A 15382-nucleotide genomic window follows, 5' to 3' on the forward strand; every position below is an offset into this window, starting at 1 on the left:
TGTTTATCAGTATTTTTTGAGGATTTTAGTATCTATACACATAAGGGATATTGTTCTCTAGTTTTCTTGTGGTATCTTTTATTTCAGTATCAGGATGATACAGGTCTCACAGAATGAGTGCAAAATAATTCCCTCCTTTAATTTTTTTTTGGGGGGGGGGTGTTTGTGAGGTATTGGTATTAATCTTTTCTTAACTCTCTGGCAGAATTCAGTGACGAAGCACTGGGCTTTGTCTGGGCCTAAGCTTTTCGATTAGTTTTGGATTAGTAATTTAATCTCTTTACTGCTTACAGATCTATTCAGCCTGGCTATTTCTTCTTCAGTCAGTTTAAGAATTTGCCCACTTCCTCTAAGTTATCTACTTTGCTGTCATACAATTTTTCATAGTCTTTTACAATCTTTTTATTTCTGTTAGATCAGTAGTGATATCTGCTCTTTCATTTTTTTTACTACTATGAATCTTCAGTATTTCTTACTGGTCAGTCTAGTTAAAAGAGTTAACAATTGTGTTGATCTTTCCAAAGAACAAGCTTGTGATTTTGTTAATTTTCCCCATTAATTTTATATTATTTCTTTTCTTCTCCCTTTAGGTTTAGTTTGGTCTTCTTTTTCTAGTTTAAGGCAGAAGTTCAGGTTATTGATTTGACATGTTCCTTTTTTAAAATATAGATATTTACAGCTATAAACTGATCTCTAACAAAAATTTTAGCTGCATCCCATGTTTTTGTTGTGTTTTCATTTTCATTCATCTCAAAGTATTTTCTAATTTCCCTCGTAATTTTTTGACCCATATTTAAAGTGTCTGATTGCCTTCTGAAGTCCCCAAGTTTTTTTCCTTTATTACTAATTTCTAATATACTGTAGTCAGGGAACACTCTTTATATGATTTCAATCTTTTTAAAACTTATTGAAGCTTGATTTATGGCACAGCATATGGTCTATGAAGACTGGTCCATGTACACTTCAGCAAATTGCATATTTCATTTTTCTTTTTGATCTTCTCTATAGTTTTCTATCCATTATTAAGTGGGGTCTTGAAATCTTCCACTGTAATTGTTGAATTGTCTATTTCTCCTTCTAAGTCTGTCAAGCTTTTGTTTCATCTATTTTGACAGGTTCTTAGGTGCATACATGTTTAAAATTGTTATATCTTCCTGACAGATTGAATCTTTAATCATTGCAAAATTTCCATTTTTATCTTTCAGTTCAGTTATTCAGTCGTGTCCGACTCTTTGTGACCCCATGGACTGCAGCACGCCAGGCTTCCCTGTCCATCATTAACTCCTGGAGTTTACTCAAACTCATGTCCATCGTGTCAGTGATGCCATCCAACCATCTCATCCTGTTGTCCCCTTCTCCTCCCACCTTCAATCTTTCCCAGCACCAGGGTCTTTTCCAATGAGTCTGTTCTTTGCATCAGGTGGCCAAAGTATTTTTATCTTTAGTAACATTTATTTAAGGTTTATTCCATCTGATATTAGTATAGACACTCTAGAAGTTTATGGTTGGTGCTTGCATGGTATATATATTTTTCCATCTTTTTATTTTTGATACTCCAACTTTATGGAGTACTTCTCCTATAGACAGCATGTTTGAACAAATTGGACTTATGAATGTGCTCTTGGAATGGAACTTGTTCACATGTAGGAGACATACTGCATTGAGCTCCTCTAGTATATTTCTTATTTATTGTACTTCTCAACTTCATAATTTCCAGTTGGTTTTTTTTTTCCTATTTCTTTATTGACAAATCTTTACTACATCCACCATCTGGGTCCTATCTAAGGCAACGTTTATTGCCTGCTTCCTGCCTCCCTCCTCCCTTGTGCAAATGGGTGACTTGTTTTCTTTGCATAAAACTCAACATTTTATATAGTATCTTTTAATATCTGTGGATAATGATCCACCTCCTCCGGGGGACTGTTATCTGCTTGGTTATTTTCCCTGCAGTGTGCAGTCTGATATTAGGCTTTCTCTTCTTTTAGTCTAGGTACCCAAGTGTTGCCCCTGGGTTGGCATAAAGCAATTAGTGGTCAGTAAGATTTTTACCCTTTACCATTGGATGTGTGTGTGCTTGGAGGGTGCTACCATAGTATAGAGTTTACTTTTGACCTATATTTAGCCAGAGACTAGTACTTGGAGGTTCCTTTTTTGTTCTGAGTGGGCAGTCTTGGACATACAGTGTTTCAAATTGCCAGGAATGCGTGCGGTTTTACTTTTAAGCCTGTGTTCCTAGGAGTCACATCTGGGTGAGAGCAACTTTTTGCTCAGTCAGTATTTTGTCTAGTTCCATGTGCCAGTCAAACTTCTCCCATGTGCTGATGGTCTTCATGTATTGTGAAATACTTTTAAGTCTGTCCCATGTTCCACTCTGACTGTCCTGAGTGAGTGCAGCCCAGCACATGCACTCAGACTTTTCAATTCTCAGAGCTGCCTGTGTTCCCAGGAGGCACTTCTGGGCTCTCTCTGGTTTAACTTCTGGCTGCCCTACTGATTTGCTTGCACCAGCTCCTCCTAGTAGCTCTCCACCAAGATCTCCAATGTTTTTGACAATGTTTTCTCCAATGTTTTGATCTCCAATGAGTTCTGCATGCTTTGTTTCAATGAAATCAGTACCCTCAGGTAGACCTGTGGAACTTTTTGTATTCATTGAATGCCTTCCCCTTTGGAAAGAACCTCTGCATCAATGAACCAGAGCTGGGGGCAGAGGGCCCTGAGTGAAACCACCACTCTATGAAAAGGCACCAGGACATGGTGGCAGTCCATGGTACTCCTGGTTTATCGCTCCTTGAGTGAAACCTGAGTTAGCTGAGGTGGAAAAAATCAGGGTCCCAGTATTCTCAATCTGTGCATGGAGTGGTTCCACCCTAAGAGTGGGGGGTTGGGTGGTAGAAAGGATCTCTAGTCCTCTTGCTTGTGCTTTCCTGGAATACATTTTTTGCAGCACAGTGTTGGGGAGAAGACAAATGCAAGCAGTTACCTTGCAGGGTGAAACTGTAGCCCCACAGTAGGAGTTCGGGAAAGAGGAGCCCTATCTCTCCCTAACATCTTCACCACACTTGAAAAGAACAGAGCATTGAGAGAAGAGCTTCTGTAACAAAGACCTGGTGAAGTGGAGAGTATGTCAGTAATTCCTCAAATGTCAGACTCTTGCTGTTCTTACTGAGACTTAATAGGTTTCTCAAATGAATGTTTTTCCATTTGCTTTATGCCCTTTGGATAATTTCTAGATACTTCAAATGATTTTTTAAAAAATAATTTTTTACCAGTTAGGCTGTTATTTTGTTGAAGGTCTACAGAGCCCCTTACTTTACCATGCTGGATGTCTCAACCTCAATATATTTTTGAACATAACTTCTGGGTCAAAATGTGGTTCAGCAAAAAGCATCAAAGACTGATGCTTTTGAACTGTGGTGTTGGAAAAGACTATTGAGAGGCCCTTGGACTGCAAGGAGATCAAACCAATCAATCCTAAAGGGAATCAACCCTGAATATCCATTGGAAAGACTGAGGCTGAAGCTAAAGTTCCAATACTTTGGCCACCTGATGCAAAGAGCTGACTCATTAGAAAAAATCTTGATGCTAGGAAAGATTGAAGGCAGGAGGAGAAGGGGACAACAGAGGACAAGATGGCTGGATGGTATCACTGACTAAATGGACATGAGTTTGAGCAAACCCTTGTAGATGATGGACAGGGAAACCTGGCGTGTGCGGTCCATGGGGGTCACAAACAGTTGCACACGACTGAGTGACTGAACAACAACAACAACAAAGAAATGGACTGGATGTCAGGACCCAGAATTTTCATCCACTTGGCTAACAGTAAGTTCAGTGACTTCTCCTGAAATAGTTTCCTCATTTTTAGAATGAAGAAATTTTATTAAAGGACCTCTAAATTCCTTCCAGCTCTAAAATCCAATGATATTATAAAACAGAAAGTCATCAGTGAAAAACATTCTAGTGTAGCTGTGTGAGAACAAGAAATACGCAAACAATCCATTGCCTTTGTTTTAAACCAAAAATGTTCCAACCCATTTCTAGTTAAAGCTAGTACATTTCCAATTCTACCTAGCTAATCAAAATACTAATTTAATGCATGGTTTGCAGTTAAGGCATTTTTCTACCCTAAAGGTTTCTTTCTTAGTCATTAGAACTGAGAAACTGGGGGCAATAGAAGGTTGCCTTTCACTGACTGGTCATTAGAAGTATGACAGCTTAATGCTAAGTGAAAGCACTATAATTTGCTACCATTTTACCCATATTATGAGCACTGGAAACAATTACTTTCTCTTTGAGACAACTTCAAGTTTTCACTTTTTGCATAAGGCTGTAAGGCCATACTCCCAGAGTGTCTATTAAATCTGTACTTATTTGGAGTGTGTGAATAGCAAAATATTAATTCTCCCTATGCATTGCAGAAGAGTTGCTTCAATGGGACACCCATTTCGAGCCACAAAGACATAGTTTATTTAGTACTGATTATCTGCACAGATTGTTACAACAATACATCTGTGGTAAATATGCTTCCACACTGAGTTATTTTATCTTAAACAATTTTAACCAGCTGATTTGACTTCATACTGTCATTTACTATGCAGTTTATATTCAAAATCTATATACTCAAAGCAGGAGAGAAGGGACCTTTCTATAAGAAAGCTGACTTTGTAAACATATTTAAATGCTTTCAACTACCAATACACAGCAGAATATCCTATGATGAAGTTACAAGGTAAGAGAATCATGAGTATATACTGGTCAAAGTTGCATTTCCTGAGACAACCAGCAATAAAGAAGGATAGGAGCAAGATGGCAGTGTGTGCAAAGTGATCCAGAAATAAGGAATCATATTAATTTTAAATATCTTGCCTTTAAAAGCAAAACATATTTTTAAACTAACCATCTTCACACACTGAGCTTTGTCAGCATCTAAGGGAAAAGGCAAAATATTTAACTAAAGGTATAGAAAAGGTTCAAATCCCTGCAGAGGAGAAGTAAATGCATATATTGAGTTTATCCAAATGCTAAGACCTCCTTCTAATTCTCACAAGTGACCATCAGACTTGAGCTGTTCAAAAATTTCCAAAGGAGCCCATCTCCTCACCAAAATATTTCTATGTTAAAACCTTCAGGAAGGCATCTGGCCCAGTTTTTATGATCCCAAATTACCTTGGCTTCAATTTAATCTTTGTAAACTGGGATTCCCTTAGGAAGAAAGTAAAATCTTCAATCTTAAAAATAAAGGGATATTAAGAAACAAAACACTATCCCCTGCTCCATTTTCAGAGCCTATATGCCAAAATTATAGCTTATTAATCCCAAGACATTTAAAAAATATTATTTTGTGATATTAACTTTGAAATTTGTACTTTTGTGTGTAATATTTTAATGTAAAATTAGTACATTATGATAAATGTCCCTATCTTGGAACTTCCTCTGAGTGAATAATCCTAGGAAGTTTTTCTTTCATTTTAATTTGTCTACTATGTCAGTGTATAGAACCACCTTAATAAGATGGAGTTAAGAGAAAAAAATTTAAGACTTAGTTGTAGCCCCTACAGTAACTGTGTTTTTCAGGTAATTAAAGCTTTTATTAGCTGAAAATACTGGTTAATGACCACAGTGACCCAATGGTCTAGAGACCACCTCCAATCATATGAAAGTACTTTCAAATTTCTTAGTGGGGGAATTATCCCCACCCTAAAAACATTCCTGTCCTTCTTTGACTATATGTTTCCCATATCACAAAATCACTTACTTTGAAAACCACTATTCACATTCAAAATGAATATTACTAATGGTTATTTCAATTTTACCTGCTTGATTATGCAACAAAATTAAATATTTTCTATCAGCAACATTAAAAATGTACAGAGGAATTAACAGAAGCAGAATTTCTATCTAGACTAACCATTATTTCTAGTAATGGAGCTGGGTTATTCAAAGGACATGTTTTTTTGGTTGCTGTTCCTCAGAAAAGCAATCACATCTATGGTATTAGAGTAAGAAATGTCCCAAACCTCCCCTCATATTGCAGCTGATTAAGCATCTCAGTGTTAACTTCAACTCCAAAAGCAAAATCCTACCACTTGCTCTGGTATCAAAGACTAACCACAAAATACTAGCTTCAAGCTACTTATCTCATCATCTTTATATAACAAAACTGGAGACTAGACTTAGATAAGCTTAGATATATACCTACTAATGACAACAACATAAATCGGAAAAAAAATTAGTCTCATCCATACCAAATTATCATTTAAAACACAATAAAACCACAGACCAATAAAATAGATATTTTAACACCTTTTCTGAGAAACAAAGCCTCATTATATACAGTTATGAGAAACAAAGCCTTATTATATACAGTTTTTCAAGCTGAATGATTACTACCAAACAAATTAAAGCAAATTCAAGCTGGAAAAGGAAAGGAACTTTCTAAGTGAATATATACCAACATTTTATTAATTATTCCTAACCAGTAAAACTTAATTATTTTGTTTGGGCTCCTCCTTGTTATTTCAAGCTTAAACTCATTAAACTACCGAAAAAGGAAGGGAAGATCTGGTAATAAAGTAATTCTGAAGTGTCAACACAGATTAGAGGCTTGATCATCTAAATATTTTTGTAATCCTCTATTTGTCTAAAGGTTATTAATAATTGTTAAATAGATTTTGCTTTATACACATGTGTGTGTGCACACATCCCATTCGGTTGTTTCTTTGTATAAATTCAGATAGCAAAAGCAGTGCATTTAAGATGGAAACAGAAAATCCAATTAACATCCTAAGCTTTTTAGATCACTCCCAGTATGCTGCTGCTGCTATATCGCTTCAGTCGTGTCTGACTCTGTGTGACCCCAGAGATGGCAGCCCGCCAGGCTCCACCATCCTTGGGATTCTCCAGGCAGGAACAGTGGAGTGGGTTGCCATTTCCTTCTCCAATGCATGAAAGTGAAAAGTAAAAGTAAAGTTGCTCAGTCGTGCACACCCAGTATAGTAAGTCTCAAATTATAACAAGGTTTGAGAGTCTTTAAAGACAAATTATGATTTTTTGTCCAAAACAAAAGCTACATCTCATTTGGTGGAAAAATAAAATTCCCAGCACTAGATGACAGTGATAATGCTGATTAATGATGAACATTCTATATATCAACATGAGAATCAAGGTTTTTCCTCTTAAAGATATATGGTGGCAAGTATTTCTAAAAACTTAAGTATTGTTATCTATCATTCAAGTATTTCGATGGAGAAAGAAAAATCTACACTTTTAAAAAAAGAAATAGATACTTTTCTTCTAAATTGTCAGCATAAAACAGATTTGAAAAACTACAAAAATTTTGGAAACCAAGCTGATTTATCTGGTTATTGATATCAAATGACTGTCAGGCCTCAAAAATGGAAATGGGGTATAGTCAAGTAGTAACAACAATTATGCTTTGATCACAACTAAGGCAGTAACAAGAAAATAATTAGGAGATAAATACAGATTCCACATCAAATAGATTGTGAAAGATGTAAAACTCAATTCCCTTTTCAAATAAATCTTATCTAAAAGAAGGACTATAGAAAATGGGAATGTCTAATTTTTTTTTTTAATAAAACAATCCTGCCTCAGTGCAAATGTGTAGTCAAGGTAAAAAGACGAAGGAAGGAAGGAAATGAGAGAGGGAGGGAGTGAGTGAGTAAGGGAACGATGAAGGAAGAAAAGAAAATGTGAAAAGAAAATGTTTCATATGACTTAGCAGGAACAGTTTCCACAGCCTTTGACACTGTTGAAAATTTCTTCTTGTAGTCTCTTCCTTTCTTCTTCTTTGGACACATTTTCTTTCTCTGCATCCCATTTGGGGTTATCATGGTTCTGCACACGGCTGCTCTGTGTATGCCACATTTCTGAATAGATACTGCTAGGGTTAGCAAGCAAATCATGGTGGGTACCACGTTCAGCTACCTTACCCTAATAAGCAAAAATAAGAGAAACATATACAAAGTCATATAACTAGCATAATAATTGAAAACACATAATACTTTCCAAGTAAGAATTTTGAAAGATTGCATTCATTAAAATAATTTTCCCTATTTCTTAATTACAGTATATGTGGGAAAATTCAAGGTAGGAATGCCTTTGTTACTGCTGAGCTACCAGTATGATAAAAAACCAAAAAGCTATGAAATTCTATATAACATAAAGTATTTCACTTAAAAAAAATAAAGTCTGAATTTTTTTTTTCATTTTGAAGAGCAGAAAAGGAAGGTGAAGATTTTCTAAAGGTGGTGTTTTCTGTAATCAGTAAATCATATTTAAATCAAAAGCACAGTTATACAGAGATTTAAAGGATTTAAAAATAATATGCCAAAACCCTATGTGTACTTTGAAATAAACAAGATTCCTCCATGATGTTTATTTCTTCCAGTAGCTATTTTTCTTTTTTTTTTTTTTTGAATTTTTAACTTAATTTTTTTCCCCCATTTATTTTTATTAGTTGGAGGCTAATTACTTTACATCATTACAGTAGTTTTTGTTACACATTGAAATGAATTAGCCATGGATTTACATGTACTCCCCATCCCAGTCCCCCCTCCTACCTCCCTCTCCACCCGATCCCTCTGGGTCTTCCCAGTGCACCAGGCCCGAGCACTTGTCTTATGTACCCAACTTGGGCTGGTTATCTGTTTCACCCTAGATAATATACATGTTTCAACAATAGCTATTAAACACTGCATAGATTTGGTATTGATGCCAAACTCTTACATCTGCAATTAATTTGTCTCTTGAGAGCTACTGTTAAACATACTGGAAGACAAAAGTAATTTTGTCACTTTCAGTGGTGCTCCTGGTGATATGACCTTTAAAAATATAACCTTAAGCTAAATAACTGAAATTTGTATGTGCCCACTTCTGAGTGGTTAATTTAAGCATCTCCTTGATTTGGCTGGAGAGTCTGAGAATTATTTTGCTCTGCTAATTGAATTCCTCTGGATCCTGCATGTAGTCCTCAACCCCAAGGTGTGTGGACAACTTCATTGGCATAAAAGTCCCCATGGTTACATATTTTATACTTTTTTATTTACCACTGTAAAAAAACAAAATAAAATTCTCAATGAACAGATACAGAAAACAAATTTATGGTCACTAAAGAGGACATGGAGGGGAAAAGGACAGTCGAGTATGGAGTTAATAGATACAAACTACTATATATAAAATAGATAAGCAAAAAGGATTTACTGAATAGCACAGGGACTTTCCTGGTGGCTCAGACGCTAAAGAATCCGTCAGTAGTGCACGAGACCCAGGTTCAATCCCTGGGTTGGGAAGATCCCCTGGAGAATGGAATGGCTACCCACTCTAGTATTCTTGCCTGGAGAATTCCATGGACAGAGGAGCCTGGCAGGCTACATTCCATGGCATCGCAAAGAGTCAGACATGATTGAGCAACTAACACTTTCCTTTCACTCACAGGGAATTTTATTCAATATCTTATAGTAACTTAAAATGGAATATAATCTAAAAAAAAAAAACCTGAATCACTAACACAACATTGTACATCAATTATACATCAATTAACAAAATCTTCTATGAAAGCTGCATCAAAAAATATTAGAAAGAATGGAACTATTTTTGCAGAAAAGTAATGAAATAAATTATAAAAATTTATCCTGTAGTAAAAATGTGTAGTTTAAATTATTTTACTTGTATTAAAGCATAAATGTACATAGCTTAAAAGTAATTACAAAGCTGATAAAAAGTACATTCTTTTGTCTCCTCCTTCTCTACTCTTGAATACCTCCTTCTTATCCCCCAATTTGTAGCTATTTATTCTAGCATTTACACACACAGATACATATTAATGAGATCCAGCACTTTCAACTATTCCACTTTCCCATGCCTCAAATTCACTCTCCTAATAACATTGGTTATATCATAAATGTTATTTAATATACAGTGTTTGCTTTATCATAACTATGTATTACCTGTTGTCAGGTACTAGGACTTTATATATACTTTCTCCTAATTTCTTATTCTTCCTGGACTTAGTAATTGCCTTATTTTTTAATTTGCTTAATTTTCTATGTCACTATTGGTAATCCGTTCTAAACTTTAAGCTTGTCTGAACAGTGTTTTCCTCATTATCAACTATGTTATGTAATCTATTATTTAGCAACCCCCCCACCAGAAGATATTTCTCTTACAGCTTTTAAGCTGTTTTCCTTATCCTCAATTCTGAAATTTTATGATAATTTGTGTATTCTTTTTCCTCCCTCCGTTTATTGTGGTGGCTATTTGCTAGGCCCTTTCAATCTGGAAACTCAAGCTCTGAAGTTCTGGACATTTGGGGGATATTAGTCTTTGGTTATATCCTTCCTTTGTCTGACTGCCTTTTTCTAGAATGTTAGTCAAATGTTGGACCTCTTAAGACTAATTTTCTTGTTTTCAAATCTTTCCTCTATTTTCTCTCTTTTTGTTTTACTCTTTAGAGATTTCCTTGACTTTATTTCAGCAATGACAGTTTTGATTTCCAAAATCTCTTGTTCTCCAATTGTTTCTTATTTATTTACCATCCCATTTCAAATTTGAAATGATGCAAGAATGGCAAAAATGAACACCTATATATGCTTCTCCTGGGTTAGCAACTGTTACTTTTTCCACATTTGCTTTCTCTCACTTGATCCTATCTCTAAATTTAGATTACTTTTTGCTAAATTATTTAAGAGTGAATTGTGGACATCATAACATTTCACCCTAAGTATTTGATTAGCATGTATCTCCTGAAAGGGCTTCCCAGGGGGCACTAGTGGTAAAGAATCCGCCTGCCAATGCAGGAGATGAAAGGTTTGATCCTTGGGTCAGGAAGATCCCCTGAAGAAGGAAATGGCAACCTGCTCCAGCATTCTTGCCTGGAAAATTCCACGGACAGAGGAGCCTGGTGGTCTACAGTCCATGGGGTCACAAAGAGTTGGACATGACTGAGCATGTACACACACACACCTGAAAACAAGGACATTCTCCTATATGACTGGAATACAACTATATCACACCTAAGAAATTCATCTAATTTATAGTCCATATTCAGATTTTACCAATGATCCCAATAATACACACACACACACACACACACACACATATATACATATTTTCCATCCAGGATCCAATCAGGATCAACATGTTGAATTTATAAGTTTTCTAGTCTGTGTGAGTATAATAACATTTCTAAAATATCCAGGCTTATTTTCTAAAGAATGAACTTCAGTTTGTATTTCTCTAGTTTTTCCTGATTCTTAGATCTAGGCTAAACATTTTTGCTGAAATACAATATAGGTGATGATACGTCCTCAGTGTATCATATTAGAAGATATATGATGTCAGTTTCCTCCATAATTAATGATATTAAGTTTGATCATTTGGTTAAGGCAATGTCTACCAGATTTCTCTATTTTAAAGGTATTTTTTCTTTGTAATAGTAAAGTAATCTATGGGTTAAGTGACTATTCTATTCCCCAATAGTTTTTTACCATATGGTTTTAGCAAACGATGATATTTATCTAAATCTTTTACTACAATGGTGGCTGTAAAATGATTTTCTAAATGTATCATTGCTTATATGTGTGTTAACATTCTTCTTTTTATTGAGTTACAATTACCATACAATATTGGGTGGGATGGAGGGCCATGAAGGAGAGGATATATGTATACATACAGCTAATTCACTTTGTTGTACAACTTTGTAAAGCAACTACACCCCAATTAAAACAAAAGAAAGCATACAATATATGTTTCAGATGTATAACACAGTGATTGTTTTTATATATTATGAAATGATTACCTAAGTTCAGTTACCATCTGTCACCATACAAAGTTATTATATTATTGACTATATTCCTTATGTGTAAATTAGTTTGTACCTCTTAATACCCTTCACCTATTACATCTATCTCCCCACTCTCTCCCCTCTGGCAATCACCAGTGTGTTCTCTGTATCTATGGTCTGTTTCTGTCGTTTGTTCATTTGCTCAGTTTTTTCAGACTCCACATATGAGTAAAATCATACGGTATATATTTTTCTCTGATGTATTTTCATTTGGCTTGGCATAATACCCTCCAGGTCCATTATGTTGCTGTAACTGGCAAGATTTTATTTTTAAAGAAGAGCTTTCCCTAAGCATTACTATAGAATTATAGATTTACTTTTTATTCAGTGTGTTGTAATTTATAAGTATCATTTTTTAATGTTCAAATTATCCCACATTTGGCCAGTGGGAATCCACTCAAAATGCTCCTTCATTCTTTTTGTTGAGGAATAGCATGTTGTGTAAGATCTAGGTGCTAGTTATACTCAGTACTACTGGGATTTCATTGCTTCTAGACCTTTTCCCTGAACAGTTAGGAACTTTTCATCATAAACTAATGTTGATAATTCTGTTCCAATATAACATCACGAGGTTCTTCCTCCCGTTCTCCTATTCCATATCTGTATCTTTCTTCTCCCAAGTAAGACCTTTATTTCTCAACAACATCAATATATTAACTCATATGCTCAGTCATATGATACACAGAAAATAGTTTCAAAATAGATACTCCCATACTACCAACAACAAACTTACTAAGTTCAAATCTGAGTTATATTTATCCTTATATTCTACTAAGGCTAAAAAATAAGAGTAATATGTTCAAAAGTTATTACTTGGGTTGGTTCTACATGCTATTTTTCTTCTTCATGGTTATGTTATCAATTCTTTATGCAGATAGTTTTATTTTTTTTCTGTTTGCTTTAAATTCATATATTTTTTTAAATTTAGTTTTTTTCACTCTCCTGTTTCACCTTCATCAAGAGGCTCTTTAGTCCCTCTTCACTTTCTGCCATTAGAGTGGTATCATATGCATATCTGAGGGTGTTGATATATTTCCCGGCAGTCTGGATTCCAGCTTGTGACTTATCCAGCCTGTCATTTCACATGATATACTCTGTATATAAGTTAAATAAACAGGGTGACAATATACAGACTGTCATACTCCTTTCCCAATTTTGAACCAGTTGTTCCATGTCTTGTACGCTTCTTGACCCACATACAGGTTTCTCAGGAGACAGGTAAGGTGGTCTGGTATCCCTATCACTTTAAGAATTTTCCAGTTTGCTGTGATCCACATAGTCAAAGACTTTAGTGTAGTCAATGAAGCAGAGGTTGATGTTTTTTTGTAACTCCCTTGCTTTCTGCATGATTCAGTGAAATGTTGGCAATTTGATCTCTGGTTCCTCTGCCTTTTCTAAATGAAGCTTGTACATCTGGAAGTTCTCGGTTCACAAAGTGCTGAGACCTAGCTTGAAAGATGTTGAGTATAATCTTACTAGCATGTGAAATGAGCTCAACTGTACAGTAGTTTATAATCTTTGGCACTGTCCTTCTTTGGGACTGGAATGAAAACTGACATTTTCCAGTCCTATGGCTTATACTTGTTAAGGTACTTTTAATGTTTTATATTTATAAGAAAAGGCTCTATGTATATGATGGCATACAATTGAAAAGTTCAGTAAAAAGCATAAGAGCATATTTTACTTCAGATACTTAAACATCAATGAGATAATAAAGTATATTTATAAAACTTCCAATTTTAGACATTCTGGACAATTATACTGAAAAAAATCAGTATACTCTTTAGTGAATATTAGCATTTTTGAGCAAGTGGTAACATAAAAAAGAAATAATATCCATATCACGGAAGTAAACATCCTATAAGAAATTTTAGTGATGCAAAAAATTCTCTCTCAGTACAGAATGTAGAGGAGAATGCTTCTCTCTCAACTCCCAGTACTTATGCTTTCAAAATGATAAAGAATTGAAGGTTTACTTGTTAGACGGTAAAAATAAACATAGAGAACATCATTAGAAATAATCAAGTACAAAGGTGGGTGGAGATAAAATATCCCTACAGAGAGGAGAAAAGTAAAACTATTACAATTTTCAAATCTACCAATTGCAATAGTGGCACTCTGATCTGTTCAGAATATTTAGAGAGTACACTCTTATAGTAATTCCCTCAGAGAAATAAAGTAGGCTGTCATTTTTCTTACTTTCCTCATGAAGAAAAATACAAAATAAAAATGGCCATGTTTGAAAATGACCACTTTATTTTATGGTAATTTTCTTTTAAACATCAAGGGTGTGTGCAGGTATTAGGAAAATGAAAATATGAAATACACTGAAGACATTAAGCAAACATTCTGTACGGAGCAAAAATGAATGCAGAAAAATTGTTTTAAATACAAAACCTTTAAAAGTGTTTCTAACATATTACGATTTAATGCTTTCCTCATCTAACTTTGCTCTTAAAATGTTAATAAAGTGTGAATTAAGCTCCTCATCCCTCCTCCTCTTCCTACTCCTTCCACCCCCTTCGCAGCCTCCGCCTCCACTTCCCTGCACCCACTGAGGAGCTCTGGCAATAAGAGTGGTGGCCGCGGTGGCAGTAGTGCCTGCAGCTCCAGCTCAGGTCCATCTCACTCTGCAGCAGCCATTAGACCCCCTGCACTCCAGCTCGATGGGCTGGGAGCAACTCGCTCCTCTGGGCCACAGCGACACCGCCCTCCTTTGGTGCTCCTCCCCGAGGAGCCGAGTTTGCGCTGGGTCAGCCTGTCCGCCTGGCACTGCCCTGGCCCTCTCGGGCCACATGAGACTGCCCATGCCCAGCTCCGCTGCCATGGGCTGTCTTGAAAACAGAATAGACTGAGGACCAGCACAACGAGGAGAAAGAGCAGCGTGAGGCCAACAAGAAGATCAAGAAGCAGCTGCAGAAGGACAAGCAGGTCTACCGGACCATGCTCCATCTGCTGCTGCTGGTGAATCTGGTAAAGGCACCACTGTGAAGATCCTGCATGTTAATGGGTTTAATGGAGAGGGTAGCAGAGGACCCACAGGATGCAAGGAACAACAGGGATGGACTATATAACCCCTAGATGATGGCTTCAATTTCTCATCTTCCTGGCTATGTCCTATCACACTTCACATGCTGGAATTGCCAGTGTTCAGTTCAGTTCAGTTCAGTTCAGTTCAGTTCAGTCACTCAGTCATGTCTGACTCTTTGTGACCTTGTGAATTGTAGCACACCAGGCCTTCCTGTCCATCACCAACTCCAGGAGTTTACTCAAACTCATGTGCATTGAATCAGTGATGCCATCCAGCCATCTCATCCTCTGTCGTCCCCTTCTCCTCCTGCCCCCAATCCCTCCCAGCATCAGGGTTTTTTCCAGTGAGTCAACTCCTGGAATGAAGTGGCCAAAGTATTGGACTTTCAGCTTCAGCATCAGTCCTTCTTAAGAACTTCTAATAAGAATACTATTGTGTTGTTGGGGGATGGGCCCCAACACCTAACCTCTAAAGACAACTGAAAAAAT

General features: G+C 36.2%; 1 protein-coding gene across 2 annotated transcripts in view; it reads right to left on the minus strand.

Annotated features, from left to right (window-relative positions):
* Positions 1-4443: 4443 nt before the first annotated feature.
* ABCB7 (ATP binding cassette subfamily B member 7) overlaps positions 4444-15382 on the minus strand; it is a 139685-nt gene continuing 128746 nt past the window's right edge. For both annotated transcript variants that reach the window (XM_070461858.1, XM_070461859.1), the window contains one exon: positions 4444-7953. In XM_070461858.1, coding sequence (XP_070317959.1) covers positions 7738-7953 — 216 coding nt within the window. In that variant the 3' untranslated portion in view covers positions 4444-7737. The remainder of the gene's footprint in view (positions 7954-15382) is intronic.

Source organism: Odocoileus virginianus, chromosome X, assembly GCF_023699985.2.
Source record: "Odocoileus virginianus isolate 20LAN1187 ecotype Illinois chromosome X, Ovbor_1.2, whole genome shotgun sequence".
In the NCBI taxonomy this organism is placed as follows: domain Eukaryota; kingdom Metazoa; phylum Chordata; class Mammalia; order Artiodactyla; family Cervidae; genus Odocoileus; species Odocoileus virginianus.